Source organism: Diuraphis noxia, unplaced genomic scaffold, assembly GCF_037042655.1.
Source record: "Diuraphis noxia isolate RWA-SAM2 unplaced genomic scaffold, SU_Dnox_SAM2 contig0003, whole genome shotgun sequence".
Taxonomy (NCBI): domain Eukaryota; kingdom Metazoa; phylum Arthropoda; class Insecta; order Hemiptera; family Aphididae; genus Diuraphis; species Diuraphis noxia.
This window is the reverse complement of record NW_028301713.1, coordinates 69366668-69389207: the sequence shown is the minus strand read 5'-3', so window position 1 is coordinate 69389207 and position 22540 is coordinate 69366668. Positions and strand designations below refer to the sequence as shown.

At 28.2% G+C, this 22540-nt stretch overlaps 1 protein-coding gene across 1 annotated transcript; it reads left to right on the top strand.

The window, feature by feature from the left end:
- The first annotated feature begins 5245 nt into the window (after positions 1–5245).
- LOC107162586 (actin, muscle) lies at positions 5246–8607 on the top strand. The gene is made up of 4 exons (XM_015509550.2): positions 5246–5384; positions 6016–6164; positions 7310–7796; positions 7873–8607. Exons 2-4 carry the CDS (start codon positions 6039–6041, stop codon positions 8388–8390), a joined length of 1131 nt encoding a protein of 376 aa, XP_015365036.1. The 5' UTR covers positions 5246–5384; positions 6016–6038; the 3' UTR covers positions 8391–8607.
- The last annotated feature ends 13933 nt before the right edge of the window (positions 8608–22540 follow it).

Genomic DNA, 22540 nt, shown 5'->3' with positions numbered 1-22540 from the left:
TTCGTTTTATAATATATTATATAATTAATATTTGATTAGTTGTGTTAGTGGCAGCAAATAGTAGAATTGGAAATTACCATTATATAAGTAAAAGCTAAAAATAGTTTTTAATATTTTACAAATTAGGTAGGTACATTCATAGGTTAGGTCCATCGCCTAATACTGCGGTGTTTTTTTAACGTTGTTTTAATTCTGAAACTAAGATAAACATTGGGTACAATATTGAATTTAGTATAGGTAGCAATATTATTAAGTTTATGAAAACGTGCAATAAAATAATTATTCTTATTCAATTTAATTATACATTTAACCTAAATTTATAAAAAGAAACAAGTGGATAGATACACTTGTTTCTTTTCAATGCCTGCAAAGTTAAATTTTATTAAATGCGTATTGACTGAAATGAAAATATGTATAGGTACATAATATTATTAGGCAATTTTTTTTTATTTTATTAATTTAATTTATAAATATGGATTTGATAATATTGTATTTGTGTATACCAACTTGTAATATTATGTAAGTAATAGAAATTTGTAAACGTAATAAATTTAATCACACAAAATTGTATTTAAAAAATAAAACATTTAAAATCTTAAAAACCATTAAACGAATTAATAGATTAAAAGAAAGAACTAAATTTTCAGTGTACACTGAGATATAATAGCAAAAAAAAACCCTAAATAATTCCTAAACGAAACAAAAAAATACTCTGTCTCTGTTTAAATATTTTTTTCAAGGGAATTTCAAAAATCTACTATAATTTAATTAGGAATGTTATATAAAATGTTGTTGTATATTTAAGCTATGTAAAACCTATTTACTTAGATCTTTGGTTAGTTATCGTTATAAATGTTATAGTATAACAGAATATGTTTCATCATTTTTGAAAATTTAAGATAATTTTTACTATTCCCAAAGGTATTAATATGTTAAGCTGTTGGTACGATTAATTATTTTTTTTGTACCTATTCTGTAAAGAAAAAATATGTTTTTATAATTTGTAGATAATTTACCTAGTTAAACCAGGTTAAATTGGTTAAATTATTAATAAGAAAATATTATCTATTTTAAATTTAACACTCATTATTTTGTGCGTTAGTTTAATTTGAATTTTATGGCTGATGATGTAAATTTAAATTCTCAAAGTAGAAAGTGCTTACCAGTGTATTATCCAATATTTTATACATATATTCTAAAATGTCAATTTTCGACGAGAGCACGACGCAAAAAATAATGATTTACACTTCAAACAAATGTTAGAGTAGGTAATTATTATTACAATATTATGTCTCTGTGGAAATTCTGGCCAAGTGGGGGGCTGTATAATATGTAATGTGACGTATGTAATATGCCACCTGTTTCAAGCAAATACGAAACTCTAGTCTTAAGAATAGCCAATAGGACACCGACATCTTATTGATATCCCTCGTGTACATATTGTCTATTAAATGTAGAATGGTAAATTAAGATTTAATAAAATAAGTGACTTAAATTCACAATATTTTAATAATTCCACAGCTAACATAATAAACATATTGATCTTTTTCGCTGGGAAGACAATACTCTATGATTTTTTATAGATATAGTTGGTAAAAAAGAAAAATATTAGAGGGATATTTATTAGTTACTGGTTACTTTATACAACCGGAATTTTAATCTCCTAATAATTTACGACACACAAATATCATATTTTACCAAATTGAAAAATAAAAACGACTTTACTAGGTATATTTAAATTTAAAGTAGGTAGGTATATTATTATCATTTTTTTTTATCCAAATAAATTAAATTAAACAATACGTTTAAATCAAAATCAAACTGAAAATTCAAAATATTTTATATACCTATATATATAATATATGAACAGCAGTTGAGTTTATCTCAGACCGTTTTGTTTTGCAGTTATTTTAATTTGTAAAAAAACCTTTTCGCAACACATCGGATCAGAACAAAATCGTTGTTCGTAGGTTCAACTCAAAAGCACTAAAACTCGAGAAGTGTTATATAGGTTGGATCGGACATTCGGACGTGTTCTAGTGTGGTTAGATAAAATAGACGAATACTGTAACGAATTTCGCTGGATCACGCCATAACTGAATAAGTAAACTGGCCGAATAGTTAGTAATAATAAAATGGATCAAAACGTTTTTTTGGCATAGTACCACGTGTAGCCTCTCCCACTACGACTCCGTGTCTCGAAGTCTTAAATAGGTCTGTTGTGAATTGCAACAGTCATAATTTACTAGACTTTTATAGTAATGATGAGGGAAAAAAAACTTTGTCACAGATTCAAAAATACTGTTTATAGTATTATAGTATAATATTGATTATTCACGTCGTTGAATAACTTTTATATTAGGTACTTACGACAAACGCATAGTTATAAATATGTGCAGCAATTTTTTTTAAATGTATACAGATTTTAATAGATATAAGTATTGAGAATTTGTAATTACTTAATTCATAATTGTTTCCTTTATAATTTATCAATAAATAAATACGAGTATTTATGTCCTATCTCGTATGTTTTTCGCCCATGCAAATTACCTATATAAAATTAAATATAATAATATAAATTTATAATTAAAGTTGATAAAGTGTACATGTATACATATAAAAAAATTTACAAATAATCACATACATTTTTGATAAAATATTAGTAGATAATAAACAACAACATTTGAGGCCCTGCAAATTTGTTCCATATATTATAAATAGGGAATTATTCTAACTACACCTTAAACTTTCACTTTCAAGATTCAACGTATTACTAGTCAATCGAAAAATAAACCTATCTATAGAATTTGGACCACTGCCTTTACAGTTGGTTAACGATTGTGTACGTACGTAATACGTATGTACCTATACTGTATACAAATATATGTATATATAGGTACATTCTACTAGAACAATAATACAAATAAAAGGAGACATATATGTACTTGATTTAAGTATGATGATATTTTTAAATCAAGGAATATGTTAGATATAATAATTGTTATTAACGTTTACCTACAAAGTATCTACGCATACTTGCTATATTAAGATTTTTTTTTCATATTTCTAAGATCGCCATGAATGTTTAATTTTTATTAGACAATGCGATAAACATTAATTATGAGTATTATAACCCTTATTGTGTTTCATATAAAATTTCAAACAAAATAATTAAGTAGCTTATAATAAATACAGTAAATTTATAACAAGTTAATAATGTTAGGTACACTCAAGATGGATTTATAAGTTAAAAATAAATTTATAAATCCAAGTTGATTACACTATTTAAATATTTAAATAAGCATATATAACAATACATTTGAGTAATTAGCCAATATAAATTCTTCTATAAAACAATTTTTTTTAAGAGAATATCAATTTTAAAATATTATATTTATTAAATGTTGTATTTTAATATCTATAACATTTTATAAATTATTTTAACTTTATAATGCTTACATAGATAGGTACTAAGTTAACCTGCCATAATATTGTTATATACGATCGTTGTTGACGTCAATTTTTTTTTATATGAAGTTTTATTACTATTTTATAGAGGCATTGTATTTACTTATTACATAATTTAATGCATAATATTATAATAAATCTATATAAGTCTATCATTACTATGCATATTATAATTTAATCAGTTACCTAGATACAAAAATATTGTACATTTTTTTATTTGCACATCGCTATCTATATTATTTTAATTAGACTTTGATAGTTTGATGGCAATAATATAATGTAATTTCTCTTGTATAATATGCATTTATTAAAGGAACTAACAATCACCCTTTCCCTCTCTAAAATACTATTTTATCAATCAAGTAAATATCGAGATATTTTTAATTTAAATATGACCTATTTATTTTCATAATTGATTGTTAGTATATAGTTGACAAATTTAATACGATTTTAAACAACAAGAAACCCTCTAAAAGTTAGTTCAAATCAACTATAACTGAATTGTAATATTATTGATTTTTGAAATATATATTTTGCTGGTATAATTGCAGCTGCATATTATTGCACAAATTGTCTTCGTTGTAAAAACAATATAGACTATGATATGTGTGTAAAGTGTAAAGATGTGAGTTTGATTTTGATTTTGGCTCACTAATAAATATAAATATTATACATGTATTTAAATTTAGAGCATATTTTTTGAATAATTCAATCGCTTGTTGCCACCATATATGTAATATGATGTACACATTTTGTCCATTAAATCAATTAACTGTTTGATTTTTTCCTAAAAAACTGAAATATCTATAGTTTTGGCAGTTTTTCACTTCATGTTAGGTATTTCCCTATTAAGCGCATTACTTAAGTACCTAAGTATTCTTAAATTTCTTTAGATTTAAATTGTGAATATTTTGTTTTAAAAAGTGTTTTTATTTAAATTGGAGCCATAATATATAGTAACAATAAATTCAATGTGGCACACAGTCACCAAACATAGCGTAATATAGGTATGTTTCATTTGTATTGGGCTTCAGTTAATCGTTCTTAATGTATTCATAGATCCTTCGAAAAAATTTTATTTTGATTACAAAAATTCTTCAAATTTCCAGAAAACGATCCAATGTTTTCACTTCAATAGATCTAATTTAGATTTAAACCGATTTCGGTATACATTATTTCGATTTGTATGTAATGTTTCGATCGTATAATGCATTCAATCTCCCCGGTAATAAAATCTATAAGCTCGAAATGCACGCATACACATACTAAAATATCATTTACAAAGTATATACATAATATAACATTATGAGGGCGATGGTCGAAAAAAATAATTTTAACGATGATATTATTACCTATTAGAAGTAATACGATGGATGTTGATATCGATATTGTATGTGTTACATATTATATTATGATAAAGTAGACATAGGTACTATCGGGGGGTATCGAAAGTCAGACAGTGCGTAAAAATAGACGTAAACGAAAAAATCCGGCCGGTGGTCGACGAGAATTTCGGATTTTGGACAATTTCGAGCCGCCCCCCTCCACCCCCGCCGCGGCACTGGACCGACGGCGAGTGTGCATCGACGGATTCAGCAGCAGCAGCAGCAGCAGCAGCGCGACAACGACGACGGAGGGTCGCCGGCCCGAACCATATATGGCGGGCCGGCCGCGCGCAGGGCCGCCGAGCCGTGGCTGCAGTGGCGGCGGCCACACCGGCGGCGCCCCGAAAATAGTGTTTTGTGCCCCCCGTCGCATAGCCATGTATGGGCGGCGGCTGCCGGTATTTTTGGATCGGTCCCGTTTATAAAACCGCCTGTACCGACCAACAGAACGTTCATTAGCACATCCACAGCGGATCAGCAGCCACACAGTAGCCGCAGACCCGTCGTACAGATTTCCTTCGTCGTAAACCAGTGAGTATTTTACGCAATTTTTACATTTCATATAGAAGCTGCACACAATAATACTATAAATTACGATACAAATTCGACGATTACGTCGTTTGATCGAACGGCGAAGAGCGAAAAAAAAATTAAAACGCGATATTCATCACGCAATTATGTCCGTTATTTACTGCAGTTGTTCATAAAATTATATTATTAGTATAAATTTATGTTATATTTTTATATTAGTTCTCTGGACTTTGAATATTAAATTTAAAAAAAAAAGGTAATTGAAACTTCAAGTTAAAATCAAGTTTTTCTCGTCTTTTCATATTCAATTTTAAAGTCAAACATTTGTATTTTTTTCGAGTTTTTCTACTCGTATATTTTTATTTCGGTGCTCACGAAGCATTTCGACGTGATATTTTCGTCACGTGGAGTGATACGAACGTTTTTAAAACACCACGATCGTTTTTAACGGGCCGTTCGATTTCTTTTTCTTTCGTTATATTACAATATATTATATTATATTAAATAATAATAATATAATATACCGAAACGCAGTGTACTCAGTGTTCGTCCTAGAACCGATAAAGTATTACAATTTTTTACGTCCCGATCATAATCATAAGTTTATCGTTTTTTTGTATTTTTTTTCCAGGTTCAAAAACCCAAACCAGCAAAATGTGTGACGATGATGTAGCAGCTTTGGTAGTCGACAATGGCTCCGGTATGTGCAAGGCCGGTTTCGCTGGAGATGACGCACCCCGTGCCGTCTTCCCCTCCATCGTCGGCAGACCCCGTCATCAAGTTAGTATAAACATCCGTTTAACGCATCGTTACGATGATATTATTTCCGGAGGTTTTCAAAAATTCGTTTTAAAAATTTGCACTTTCCATTTTATTAAACGAAATTTGTAATACAAAAACAAAACACAACTGTTAACTACTACCACGAGGCCCTCCCAGAATTCGTGACCATAAAAGGTAGCGTCCTGAAAATAGGACAGCAGTGCCCCGCCTTTCGAACTCGTCTGTAGGCTCTTCGCCAACCCGTCCGTCGGGGTAAAAATAAACACCGTATGTCGCCAGCTGCGGACACTGTGCGGGAGCCAAAGGATTTTTATTATACTATCGTTTTATATACATCGGATTTCAAACAAACCCTTCCACTCGCCACCTCTTCATCACAACCGTCTAATAAAAATAGATAGCACTTATGCAGAGCGTCTGGAAATACTTGGAGGGGGTCTGGAGCGTTACAAAAATAAATGTTCTACATCAGCTGGTCCAGTGCACACTGCAATATTAATCTCACGTTGTAAATTTAGAACGCTAATATGCATGTTTTCTCCGAGTATTCAAAATATTATTATTTCACACCATGCTTATCGTTGTAAAATCAATTTACTTACAACACCAACTTACAATTAATCGAAAATGTTTGAATTTATAAATTATAAAAATATATATTAATTGATAGTTACCAAATTTACCCATGTTATACGAATAATTTTTCAGGCGTAACACAATATCGATCACACCAGCAAATTTAATAAACAATTTTTTAATCTTGACAAAAAAAATTTGTCATATTTAAATAATATGTTGACACACACACGGTGGGGGAGGGGGAAGTAGTATTATACTATTCTAGAACCTATATATAATTGTAGATTGGTAATATTCATACTATTAAAATTGTATTTTTTCTGCTTATAAACGATTTTTAATTAATAATTATAGATATGATTTTTTTAAATTTTTTAAATTAATTTTTTTATTACTATAGAGTTTCGAATCTAGTCAGGAGAAAATTTTTTTTTGTAAATTCTGTCGCGTATTAATATCATGTGACAAATTATTTCATTGGAAACGAACGCTCGCCGTTATTGTTATATTTTGTTCGGCCATATATTTCGTACTTTGACATATGGATTTATATTCTTTATTAGGGTGTCATGGTCGGTATGGGACAAAAGGACAGCTACGTAGGCGATGAAGCCCAAAGCAAACGTGGTATCCTCACCTTGAAATACCCCATTGAACACGGAATCATCACCAATTGGGATGATATGGAAAAAATCTGGCATCACACTTTCTACAACGAATTGCGTGTTGCCCCAGAAGAGCACCCAATCTTGTTGACCGAAGCCCCATTGAACCCAAAGGCTAATCGTGAAAAGATGACTCAAATCATGTTTGAAACCTTCAACACACCCGCCATGTATGTTGCCATCCAAGCCGTACTCTCCTTGTACGCTTCCGGTCGTACCACTGGTATCGTTTTGGACTCTGGTGACGGTGTCTCCCACACAGTCCCCATCTATGAAGGTTATGCATTGCCCCATGCCATCCTCCGTTTGGACTTGGCTGGTCGTGACTTGACCGACTACTTGATGAAGATCTTAACCGAGAGAGGTTACAGCTTCACCACCACCGGTATGTATTTTATCACCATCCGTATCCACGAGGATTAAAATCTCTACTTCAATCTAAAAATTTTTTTAAATTACAGCTGAGCGAGAAATCGTCCGTGACATTAAGGAAAAATTATGCTATGTCGCTTTGGACTTCGAACAGGAAATGGCTACCGCTGCCGCTTCCACCTCATTGGAGAAATCCTACGAATTACCTGACGGACAGGTCATCACCATCGGAAACGAACGTTTCCGTTGCCCAGAAGCCTTGTTCCAACCTTCATTCTTGGGAATGGAATCTTGCGGTATCCACGAAACTGTATACAACTCAATCATGAAGTGTGATGTTGACATCAGGAAGGACTTGTACGCCAACACTGTACTTTCCGGAGGTACCACCATGTACCCAGGTATCGCCGACAGAATGCAAAAAGAAATCACCGCATTGGCTCCAAGCACAATCAAAATCAAGATCATTGCTCCACCAGAACGTAAATACTCCGTATGGATCGGTGGTTCCATCTTGGCTTCTCTTTCCACCTTCCAACAGATGTGGATCTCCAAACAAGAATACGACGAATCTGGCCCAGGCATTGTCCACCGTAAATGCTTCTAAGTCATCACCTCCCACAACATACAAAATCAAAATTACAATCACGCTTTATGTTCATTTATACTGAAGAAAACCTATGTGTTTTTTCTTTTTGTACATATCGAGACGATTTTTGCGTCGTTTTACACGGGGATAAAATAACAGTTCTATTTTTGAAGTAAAAAAAAAAAATGTATTTATTAGCGCGTTAATCGTTTCGAAATAAACGTTTCTATACTAATTGTTGTTGAACTTTTTATAAAATCATTTATATCCTTCATATCACTAATGAAGAACATTAGCTACAGTATTGAAACATTAAAAACAATTAATATGTTTACTATTTTTATATCAGTATAATTTTATCAGAACTCAATACATGGTATATAGAATAACATAAATTGGTTATTTGTGAAATTAATAATTTCACTTGTATATTCAATCAAAATAAATATTATAATTTATATTATGGTCCGCTTTCGTCAAATACTAAATTAAACAATTGGTTAGTAGGTATACAGAAATTAATAAATCAGTGGACACATATTATAGTGGAATTTAACTAAATTTAAATTTATTTTATTATCTATACTTACTTAATATAGTTAATATAGTTACATTCCGAATACATTTAAAAAGGTACATTATAACTGACAATCTTTTTATTAAAACATTTTATGATTAATAATAATTAAGGACAGCATGGTAAAAACAAGCCTTCAATCATATCTACCACAGCTAGTATTATCTATTTATCAAATTATATGAATATATTTTGAGATTAAGACAAGTTTACTCGGCAGTTCGAATTTTTACGGATAATTTATTTTGATCAGATCAAAATGATGATGATTTAAAAATATCACACACAGATCGGTTCTATTGAGGTGGTTGCCAAATAAGGTAAACTTGACTTCTATTAATAATTTAAATGCCGAAACTTATTTTTGAACGTCATTACTCATCACCCATAAGCTATGATATACAATTTAAATATGTTTAACAATTTGACGTATCGTCGAATAATTTTTAAAATTGACGAATTTACAATAACAACAATGTTTATAATTTGTTAAACAATTTTAATGTAAGCTAGTATTACCATAACCTCATTATATCCACTTAATATCACTATATCAAATAGTCGTTAGATGCTATAAAACAAAATAAAAATAAAAGATAAAACAACGTGAGCTACAATGTCGTTATAAATAATATTATATGTATTTACTATTTAGATTAGAGTAGACTACAGATACTGTAGAAAATATAGAAAAGTTTTATTTAACTTATTATAGAATTGTTTTGTTACCCATGTATACGAATATAGGTAGGTAATTATAAAAATTAAAACTTATATGTAATTCTATGAAAATTATTCTTACAACATTGTTGACAATGAGATATTTTTTTAAACGTGTCATTTTAACAAGCTTTTATATAGGTTTAATGTTTAATCTCCTATGTTTACACATCACTCACAAAATGATTAAATAATATACTATATAACATGTAGGTACATCAAATATTTTTTTGTTTTTATACAAATGCACAATGTGCGTTCATTAACTTTATCAATGTATATTTTAATGGAATCAATAGTATTAACTATACGTATATAATATGTGATATTTTATGATTATCTTATATAATTGTGATAATTTATATTTTTAGTAATATATAAAATGTAAAAACTTTCGAATCTCGTGGAGTAGGTATGTTTTCTATACAGTATTTAATTTTATTGTATAGAAGTTAATACATTTCCAAACTTATATTAAAGTATGATTGTAATTAAAGCGTTTTTGCATCATTATTTGCAATATTATACATTGTTTTTCCACGTGATGACCACGAACGCCGAAACGCCTACTCATGTTAAACCCATATTGATCTCAACTAATTATCCGCTTACAGGTTCATTTATATATTCATAATTTTCTTAAATCAATAATTTTATCGAATAACTTCTATAATATAGAAAAATATTAATGTAATCTCAGCCAATTATAAATTATGTCTAATATATTATAGTATATGATACAGCTGATATTGATAGTTCGTTTTCACCGCATACTATTCGTAAATTTGTATTAGTAGTTCCATGGAATGTTAAACTGGTATCGAAAATCACCATAAAGTCTTCCGCGAGCACTTATATAGGTTCGCAATCATAGAGACTAGAGTTCAAAAGACAACGGACATTGAACGATTGAACACATTCGATAATAATTGTTAGAACAAATGAAAACAAAATTACAAAATATTTTATTTAAATATTAGTAGTTATAAGTCATTAGTCATTAGTCATCTCCGTTTGTTAGAATTTAAAAATCATACAACGTACAACATATTGTAATTTATAAAACCATCCTCTATGTTTGAATAAAAAATGTTTTGCTGCAAACACTCTTTAAACAACCTCTAAAACATGTGAAAATCTAAGTTATTAACACTTTTTGGAAAATGTTGACGTGTTTATGCTTTATACAGGCATACAGCTGTACTTTTTTTTATATTTGCACTCATTCTACACAGAGTAAGAGCGACGGTAGGTACTACATAATAAGATAGTATACATGTAATTTATGTACACTTATTAATGGGCTGTATGCGAACATGTAGGGCCATACGTCACATATCACACTGTAGTTATGAAGGTATCAATAAAAATAAAAATTTGACAAAAAACATTAATAAAATATGAGAATTTTCTTTCGTGGGGACGTTTTTTCATTGTCTAGACACATATTATGACCTTTGTGCATAGTTTATTATGCTTACATGAATGTATTTTCAAAGAAAAGAAATTGCGTTTTAATTAGGAAAACATTATTATTAGGCTAGTGTATACATTAACTGGTTAACAAGAGCCAATTGTAACATCATTAAAAATTGATATTGACGAACACGCGTGTATGGAGTAGGTAGGTATCCTATGGGCGGTAAAGACTATTTATAACAATCGACTTCATGAGGCCTCGTTGGGGAATACTATACATACCTCAAAAATGTATTCTACGCGTGCATCTCTGATATACACAATATGCATACTTAACATATCACATGTGTATTGTGTATATACTATAGGTCAATTATAACAAAATCGATATTAAAAGCTAACGTTTCCAAAAAAAAAAATTGGTTGATTTCCAAAGCAATAGTGTTTTCAGAAATATAAAATGAACATACATTTTCGTTGTAATTATAGGTATTTCCTAAATATTATAAGGTTGATTCTCAAGTAAACTTTTACAACTTTTAAGAGTAAAATAAATGCGTTTATGTCAATGGTACACATATTATATTTTGTAAATCTTTATTTGTTACCAAAAAATATTAATTAATATATTATACCTATATTATATAATAAAATTCTCGCAGTATAAATGGTGTACATTATTTTTTATGGGAAATATTACATAACACAATAATGCATAGCACTAAAACAGTAAAACGTTACCAGTTACCAAAGATAAACCGACCATTATGTTTTTTTAGGAAATATTTTATAGTTATCTATAATATTCTCTTTAAGTTAATTTTTCATTCCACGACAATACCTTATTAGTAAAATATTAAACATAAAACTATATTCAAACGTCAATGATTAAATAGTATATTATACAACTATCTATTTTGTTTTAGAAATTTAATCTAATTTCATTTTGAAGAATTTTTATCTTATGATATGAGTTCAAAATTAAAATTCGTATTGATATAGAGATAAACAATTAGTAAGGCATTTAGAAAAATAAAATAAAACATTAAAGAACAACACAATGTGTGTATGCCGATGCTGCAGTATACATAGTTTGTATGTATGACCTATCAACTATGTATAGGTTACCTATCTATGAGCAATATTAAATATATTTATTCGGAGATCAAACAAAAGGTTGTAATATGTAATTGACCGTTTGTCCCAGCTTTTCTTTAAAAAAGTCTGCGGTAAATCATACTAATTATTAATGTAACTGTAATACTGTAGGTAGCTTGAAGAATTTAAATTATAAAACGAAATTCACATTTTTTTGTGCCAATATTGATGTACAGCTGCACCACGTTGACAGTTTAAAATTAATTGAAATGTTTGTAAAAAGCAAATCTGTACAATAAAACTTTTCCAAGTTAATGTAGGTTCCTATTATTAATTTGTTTACAAAAAAAAAAAAACTGTGACTAAAACTAGAAAAAAATATTTCTTAGATTTTTTAAATAATATTCATGTACGTATATAAACAAGGCTTTGTGGTCAAAGTGATTAAAACAAATTAATTTTTATTTAATTAAGCTCATTTGTTGATCATAAGTCCAAAAAATATGTAAATTGTATTTAGATAGTTATATCATAAATATTATAATAATATTTGTAATACAAATTACGATTATTTGATATGCATTTGTCTAGCCCCCCCCCCCCCCCCCATAAGTAAAATATTAAAATTGCGCCTATGATTTGTATTTTGTTTTTAACTATTAACTTGACATTGTGAAGACTATAGAGTATAGACTTAAGCATAGGCGCAAATCACCTAAAAATATCAGGGGGACTTAAGCACCAACATTTTTTTGGATTTCAGCATACTTATTTAAAACAATATCATTATCAAGGACTATATTCCTTTCAATATGAATAACTGATAAGTCCGAAGTGGACTGTCCGATAGTTTTTCCTGACTCATTGTAGTATATGTGTCCAAGATTTTATTCTTCGCATAATTGAAAAGCTCCTTTCACATGAAGGAGACAAGATCGGTAAAACTAAGGCAACGTAAAGTAACTTAAATTAATTTGGATTAACAGTTTTACTGATAACCTGTTTTAACTCTCTCACCCCAAATTTGTCAGCGAGTTGGAGCGTGCTGCAATTTCTAGCAACTGTCATTTCCGAATTCAAACACTCCTTGTTTATTGAAAAATAAATTTAACATAGAACCATTTTATTAAATAAATGTACTTAATATATTTATAAGAGATTAAAAAATAATTTTCAATAAACCTTGTAATGTTTAATAAAATATAATGCATTGATATAGTCAAGACTCATTACTTAAAAGACTTTCTGTTGCATGTGCTAATTTTTACGATTCTTCGGAAAATATTGATTTTAAATGATTCATAATAGTATCAATAATATAGGGTAATAAAAATAATTACACCAATAATTTTGAATTTGTTTGACTAGGGTTTCTGTACATTAAATTATTGATAGCTGTTGTTCTGCACCAGTATAGCAACAGTAACATCAAATTCTCTTAAATAATAGGGTTCAGTACGTTGTCTTTTTGATCCTAAAAAAAGGGTTCACCTTAGATCACCTAAGTATTAGGATTGGCGCCGCGGAAGCAATGCGAAAGCAGTATTTTATCAAAAAATATTGATCATTATGTGTACATAAATAATATTCATATATATATATATATATTCATTTCATAACCTATATATGAATATTATAACCTAAGTCCTAAGTATATAATATTTTTATTTATAAATTAAATATTCTTAAATGTGATATTTTTCTTAAAGCTATTCTTATTGCTTATTTGACATAATAAATATTACTTAAAAAAAACGTATATTGTAATTAAGTTACTTTTTAACTCAAAAGTAATGTAACTTAACTCTCCTCCATAAAAACTAACTTAAGACTTTAAGAGTAATTTAGTTATAATTTTGAAGAGTAATTAATATTTAATAATGTAATTTAATTACAAAAAAAAAGTTATTTCCCCAACACTGATTATAAGGCATGTTCGCTATAAATGCTGTTTTCTAGTATAGGTATAGATAATAATAATTTATTATTATCCTGAAGTAATGGCCTATATCGTTTCGCGCTGGACTGTGTCAGGAGTGAAATATTTATTGAATATGTTTTATTTTAAATGTTAAAATTAAGTTGCGCATGCCTAATCCGAGAATGTCTACAATAACCGATATAGTACATAATATATAATGTTATGTGTACAACAACGAGCCTTGTTATCGTCTAAATAAATATACGCGTTGACATTTTGTCATTGATATTCGGACCGTGTTTGCACCGACATACTCACAGTGCCGTATTTAACGTATTATTAGTTAATAATTTATACATCATATTATATTATTATATTATATTTACGCTATACAGGATGAGTAAAAAACAGGTACCTATGCACTTGAATAACACGTCGTTTATTATTGGATTTGAAATGGCGTTTCTACAGAAGCTTCAAAATTTTAAATTGCCAAATAAAATATTCAAAGATTAACAATTAAAATAACGATATTGGGGACATTGGGGTAAAACAGATACGAGTAGACTTTGTTGACAGTCGATCTCGGTCGGCACCAGGTTATCCATGAATAAAGACACGAATTCGAATTTACACAGTGGTGTGACATAATATATCGAATTTGAAATCCAGCATGTGCAGTTGCAGTATAATAATAGTATATTATTATACATTATACGCGGAGTCGGACAAATTGTCCGGGACAATACTCGCGCGTGTGCAAATTTTATTTAGCATCGTTCCCGCATCCCAGTGCATATAAGTTACAAACTTATAAAGTTATAAAGTTAAAACAATAAATAAATAATAAATTATATGATTAACCTATACGGCTAAAACGACGTTTTTGACGTTGGAATACGTATGGTTTTATTTGCGCGTTCCCCAAGCTTAACATGATATAATATGCTGGCATTCCAGGAAAAAAGACAAAAGTAATTATTTTGATTGTAATCCATACTTATGAATTTATTAGAAAACGAAAAAGTATCACATAACTATACATAAGTATCAATTCATTAAAATAAATGAAAACCCACGCTATCATATTATTATTCTCGAAACTGTAAAATGTATGTACAAATAAAACAGTTGCGTATTCGCGTCGAAGTTTGCTACAAAGTTGAAAATTTTGAATATAGAATGTTTGCAATTTTATCTTTTTTTTGTCTAGACACCTTAATTGTTTAAAAGATTTACGTTTTTAGATTCTGAGCGGAGCGATGAATGTATTGATTTTTTTTTTGTGTCTGTCATCACGTTTTGGGGCAGTAAAAGTGCTTCGATTTTTGACTTCAGTACCTCGTTCGATCAGAAAGTGAATCTAGTTGGTACTATGGTACAAAAGTGAAAAATTCTTAATACTTTTCTAAATAATCGAGAAAAACAAACTAAAAATTAAGGGGAAAACGGGCAATTTTACGCACACTCATTTTTCGACAAAATTGATTTTGGTTTTAGATGTAATTTTAAAACAAATGACCATAGATACATGAAATTTTCACCGAATGTTTGTATAAGTATATTCTATCCACCACGCAATTTTCAAAAATTTTCGACTTAAGTTGAACTATTCATAGGCATTTAAAATTTTCGATCATTATTAGTTTTTTTAAAATTAATATCGATAAAAATGTATTTGTTAGGCAGAAAAGCTTAAACATTTAATACAAGGCTCTTAACATATTGTTACAATAGCAGTTGAAAAATAAAATAAATTCATAGTCACAATTCTTTTTTATAAGTATTCAAAGTTTGAATTTTGACAAAATACGTAAAAATCACGAAAATTCATAAATTATTTTTATTTAGCTAGAAATTCATAAAAAATTTTCTTTTTAAATCTAAGATTTAAAAATTTAATACAAGATTTCTTACAAGTTTTCAATCTTTATCACAAATAAAAAGTCCACCGGAAATTCAAATTAAATTTTTATGAACATTTTAAATTTAAATTTTTACAACATTGGATTTTCACTTTTAGCGATTTCCTTATTTTGGTTTAACTATAAAACAAATTACCGCAGATACTTGAAATTTTGACTGAATGTTTATATAGGCATTTTATATATTTGATAAAATTTTCAAAATATTTAGATTTGTTTTGAGCTGTTTACTGACATTTTAATTTTTCAACGTTTTTAGTTTTTTTTTCTATAAATATCGATAAAAAATTATTTGTTCGGTATAAAAGCTTGAAAATTTAATACAAGGCTTCTAACACATTGTAAAAATAGCAGTTAAAAAATATTAAAAATACGTAGGCACGATTTTTTTTTATATGTATTTAAAGTTCAAATTTTGACTAAATACGTAAAAATTACGGCAATGTTCAAATTATCTTAGATAGAAATTCATAAAAGTTTTTCTTTTTAATTTTTAGATTTGAAAATTTAATACAAGGCTCCTAACATATTTTTACAATAGCAGTTGAAAACTAAAAGAAATACATTGTTACAATTTTTTTTTATAAGTATTCAAACTTTGAGTTTTGCAACATATTATGTAAAATATTATGTAAACATCACGAAAATTCACAAATTATTTTAAGCTAGAAATTCATAAAATATTTTCCTTTTATATCTAAGATTTGAAAATTTAATACATGGCTCCTATCATATTTTTACAATATCAGTTGAAAAATAAAAGAAATACTTAGTCACAATTTTTTTTTACAAGCATTCAAAGTTTGAATTTTAGAAAACATACGTAAAAATCGCGAAAATTCACAAAATATTTTAAGCTAGAAATTCATAAAAAATTTTCTTTTTAAATCTAAGATTTGAAAATTTTTTATAATCTATAATATGTTCTAAACAGATAAACCGTCTTCGTTCAGAATCGTTTTTCGTATACAATGATATAATATCATTGGTTTCAAATTTAATTCCATCCATTACAGTAACCCACTATTGTAACCTACTGTACATCAGAGCGACATCCACGACTTACCCGCCTTTTTTTTCTTAATTTTTTTTATATAGAAACATACAACTTAACTGTACTACAAAATATGGTATTATATTAAGATTATAGTGTATGTGAAATCTAAATACTCCATCGTAATATTTTATAATAAATGATAATAACATAACTGTAATATTCTACAGTAGAGTTATAATATTATTGAGTTATTTAATATATTAATGAGAGGTATTTTTGTGAGAGAAATATTTAAAAAACGGTTGGTAGCAGTAGGAGAAGGAAGGTGATAGTTTAAATTGTAATTTATTACTTTTTACCGTCCATCGTACACGCTACATATCTGGTGTTCTTTATGAAGGATCAACCTGTGAGCCCTGAATCAATATTATAGTTGATTAAATAGTTATTAAACTAAAAAATTAAAATATTATCTGCAATAAAGCGTTGAGTTTAATTTGATATCATGATAATGATTAATACAAAGTTTTTAGTAACAATATAATTTAAAATATGTTTACGTACTTCATTCACTAGGTATCAAAATACATTCAACACTACATCGTATAGATAATATTTGAACAATAAAATTGTATAACAGGCCACTTTAGCTATGGTGTTGATTGCTGACCTAGAGCCCAAGGTGTTAGTATTACAGAAAAGTCAATTTGCAATATTGCAGGATTAAAAATAGCTAAATTATATAAATTATAAACAACTATCAATTTTCAAAATAATAAATATATTGTAAAAACAGATTTCAAATACATTTAAATGTATTTACCCTCCTATGAACCCTCCTATTTCAAAGTGTAATCCAATATATTATGAAATAGCCAATGATTTAAAAGAAGTTTATTAATTAATTAGGTCATTTGTTAATTAATAATATTTCTGAAATACTTTTAAAAATATTCATTGTCTTAAACTACATACCTAAATAAGTTTTAAGATAATATCTGCAATATTATATAGACACCTTGATTTTGTAAGTAGAACATAGACAATAATATTATATAAATTAAAAAATATATAACTTACAATAATTAATATTATAGCTTATAATCATAATTAATTATGTATGTTCAAATTGACATTCCAAAAAAAACGTTAAACACAATCATATATCTAAATAACACGTAATGAATGATTTTAAATACTATAGGTACACAGCCAAATTATTAAGCTCATACTGGTTATGAATAAATTAAAAGGTATTGATTCGTATACGATAAAACAAATAATTTAGTAGTAGAAAATTTAATTAACTCATAATATCAATAAACTGATGATAGTTACATCCAATAAGTAGAGAGATCTCGGAGTTTAATTAATAGGAATACACCTATATTATTGTACATAAAAAATTTCGTAAAATTATCTTCCGCTTATGTTGCTTCATTTATGTGTCAGTAGTACGTTGTGTTTATCTTTATACTTTCATATTTTTGTAAAATAGAAAAACGGTAGGCATGCGGTTGCTAATTACAGCATTGCTATTAATTATGGTAATCAATAATATTATAGCATCATTATTAAGTTCAGGCATGAATATGATATAAAAATTAAAAGGTATCTACTAACATGTATATTAGGTATTAGCCAATAGGTACCTAATATAGTAATAAAGGCTCAAGTTCACGGAACTTTCACGGGGTCAACCTGTAACCAACTACCTAATCTAAATAAACAATAATAAAATGTAGCACGTTACGTGTGTTTTATTTAAAATATTATATTATACATGATTATTCATATCTAAATAACGTTAAGAAATATTTTTGTTGTATTCAAATTGTATTATTTTTACCTATTAATATGAAAATGTTATCAAAATCAACACATTCATCTTTAACTAAAAGTCACAATACCTATATACAATCTACATTTTATAAATGTATTGTTGTATGTTATTTGGTTAAGTATAGGTACAAAAAATACATCCTACATGTTTTATCTTACTCACATGTGTTTGTTTTGTTGTTGTACAGTTTTTTTGTTATGGGTATTTCAATTACAAATAGAAATTTTCAACTAAACCTTCTTTGCTGATACAGTACTCTATTGCCTATTGCAAACGGCAGATATATTATTATTATTATGTATTATAAAACAACATAATAAGTCCCCATAAAACCTATATAATATTATAACCTAACCTAACCTAATCTTATATCAAGTTAATTAAAATGTTAACTTCAATTTATACAGTTGTGTATTTAATATTTATATACATTTATATAATAGGTGTATGGTAGAATTGTAGATAGTGTAGATAATATAATATGCTAATATCATTATGTTCAATCAGTGAAAACATTTAACATTTAAACTTAAAAAAAACGCTATTGATAATGAATGTTGTAGTTATAAGTACCACATTATATATTTATGTAAAATTGTTTATTTTAAAACAAGTGTTATAAAACAAATTTCACAGGTATAGTATAGAAATGCAAGTATATAATATGTATAGGAATATTGGCTGCAACTTGAGAAAAACAATATAATATAATATAAAGGCTCCCAATTTTGGGTAAATATAAATTCGATCCTTGAATTGGCTCCTGAAAAATGTATATTTAATTTGGCTCCTTAAATTGTTAAATATTATTTTTTAACCAGGGATTCTCATATTATAGGCGTTTACTTTTACGGTGTAAAATCCAAATATATTGAACTTTATATATATATTATATAGTACTCAATCTGATACAAAAATTATTATAAGTATAGACCCCGAAAAATAGTCTAATATAATATTTTTGTTTAACTTATTTATTTTTATGTATATATTTTATAATGACGCACTTTGCTAAAATACTGTCTGCTTTTTTAATTTTTTAATTTATATAATATACATACATTTTATAATGACGTACTTTGGTAAAATATTTTCTGTTTTTAAATTTTTTAATATAATTTTGTGTAACGATATAAAATATATGAATACGAATTATACGTACTTTAAATTATTAACATATTGGCAATCAATACATTTTTGAAAAAAAACGGTAGGGAGCCAATTCAACAGCAAATTCTTGGGAGCCAATTCAAAGGTACTTAGTAAGGGTAAAATAATGACTACCTGTATTGGGGAGCCAATTCAATTGCTCCGGTTTGGACAATCGTCAAAAGTCACGTACTATAATATTATGTAACGTCTATCGAATTTTTATAGTGAATAATATAACGTATATTTACGTTTGTAAATACAACGTTTTCAAAAAATCTATTTTATTATTTTGTTATGACTAAAACATATAATTTTCAAAATATTTTAACTGTTTTAGTCTTTTTATCTACCTATTTATAAATATTTTTAGTTATGCTTCTATTAATGTTAACAAATTGTTTTTGCTCCGTCAAAAAGCCTTAGAAATTAATACAAGCTTCCTCAAAAAGTATAAGTTATTTATATAATATATATACGTATTAAAAATTAACAAATGCCAAAAATACTTAGATCTTCATATTTTTTTTATAAGCGTTTATAGTTAGAATTATATATGAATTTAATACAAAGTTCCTAATAAGCGGTTTTTAATGTTTTTATATAGTTCTTTAAAAATGTTAATTGTCCATTATAAATTATAATATATCATTTTGAAGTTCAAATTTAGACAAAATTGGATAAAATTACGATGGTTATTTATTTTTTTAAATGTACAAAATATTGAATTTTTATCGCTAAAGCTTAATTTTAATTTGTTCATTGGGGGTGGAGTGGCCGAGCGGACTAAGGCGTCGGTTGCGACGCACGCAGTCGCCGGTTCGAATCTCGGTCACGGGCGGCATCGCTCTTCGGGCATTTCGCGATGTCTGAAGAGAGAGGCCGCCGGCCCCCAACCGGGCATGGCAGAAACCCACGGGTGCCCATTCAAAATTCGGGCGCTGAACGTTTGGTCACATTGACCCAAAAGCCAACACGTTTGGGTACAAATAGACACAACGTTTGGACACATAAAATAAAAGGTATTTTATAATTTTACCTGGTAAATCAGAAAACGTTTGGGTACACAATACACATACTATACAAGACACGTCTGGTTACACTTTATAAACACGTGATCTACAATAGTGGTATACTCATATACTTTATCTCCAATTAATATCAATTACTTACATTATTTTGATTATTATCGTAATATACGCGACTACGAATTTATACGTAAATTACGTAACGTAATACATGTAATTGTCATCGACTATAATCTTTATTACGACTGCATCAATATAGGACATAGGTATATATATATATCTTTTCAAATTTCTTTATTCAATCAATGTGACTGTGTCTCATTGTGTCTTCAATGTCATAGTGGATAGTCATGGCAAATCGTATAAGTGAAGTTTTTGAAACCCGTCGTGGTAAAAGGTTTTTGATTATTGATCGTTTTAAATTCAGTGAATTTAGCTACATTTTTCGTTGTACTAATCGTAAGTGTAACATAACAGCAAAAATTTCTCAAAATTTAAAATTTGTTATTTTGATTAATGGAGACCATATTAATCATGAAGCTTTTCAAGAAGACCCATAATGCAGTATTAGAAGTTTTTGAAAACTGTATAATATTAGGTTGTCGTTTTCATTTGAGTCAAGCCTGGTTTCGTCGGATACAAAGTGACAAAGAATTATATAAGCATTACATAGAAAAAACCGATGTATACAAATGGCTTCAAAGTTTTTTTGGTCTTAGTTGTACATCGCCTAATGCGGTAAGCAATGGTTTTGTAGCTCTAATGTCCGATGCACCTGTCGCAGCTGAAATATTTACGGATTATATTCTAGAGACTTACGTCGAGGAAAATAGTTGTTTTCCGCCATATTTGTGGGCAGAAAGTCCATCATCTGATCCTAGGACAACAAATGGGCCTGAAGCATTTCATCGAGACTTTAATAGTCAGTTTTATACAAGCCATCCAAACTGTTTTAATATAATCAATACATTGATGGAAATTCAAAAAGAAACTTATTTAAAGTTATGCAGTATTAAGAAAAACATAAAAAATTGTACAAGAAAGAGGATTCAGATAATATTGAGTATATTTAAAAAAAAATACAATAAATTCAAAGTTGAAAACGATATAAAAAATTATCTATATGACATCGGTCCACTTTTTGTCGGGGAAAAAAATACCTATAGGTAGATAAGTAAATAAATAACATAAGATTTTAATAGAATGAATGACTAAATATTTCAACTTAATATTATATTTTAATAAAATAATTAAAATATTAATTGTAAAAAATAAATAATAAACATTTTTGGGAGACTATTAAGAGCCAACCTCCTCGTGGTGTCTCCTGGGTAACGCTAATAGGCTCTAAAAGATAAAATGTAAAAGTATATAAGTAAAAAATGTGCACCTAAACGTTGGTACCCAAACGTAGTATTATTTTAAAAATATTTTATTACTCAAACGTTGTATTGCTTTTTGGGGTCTGAAAAAAAGTGTACCTAAACGTGT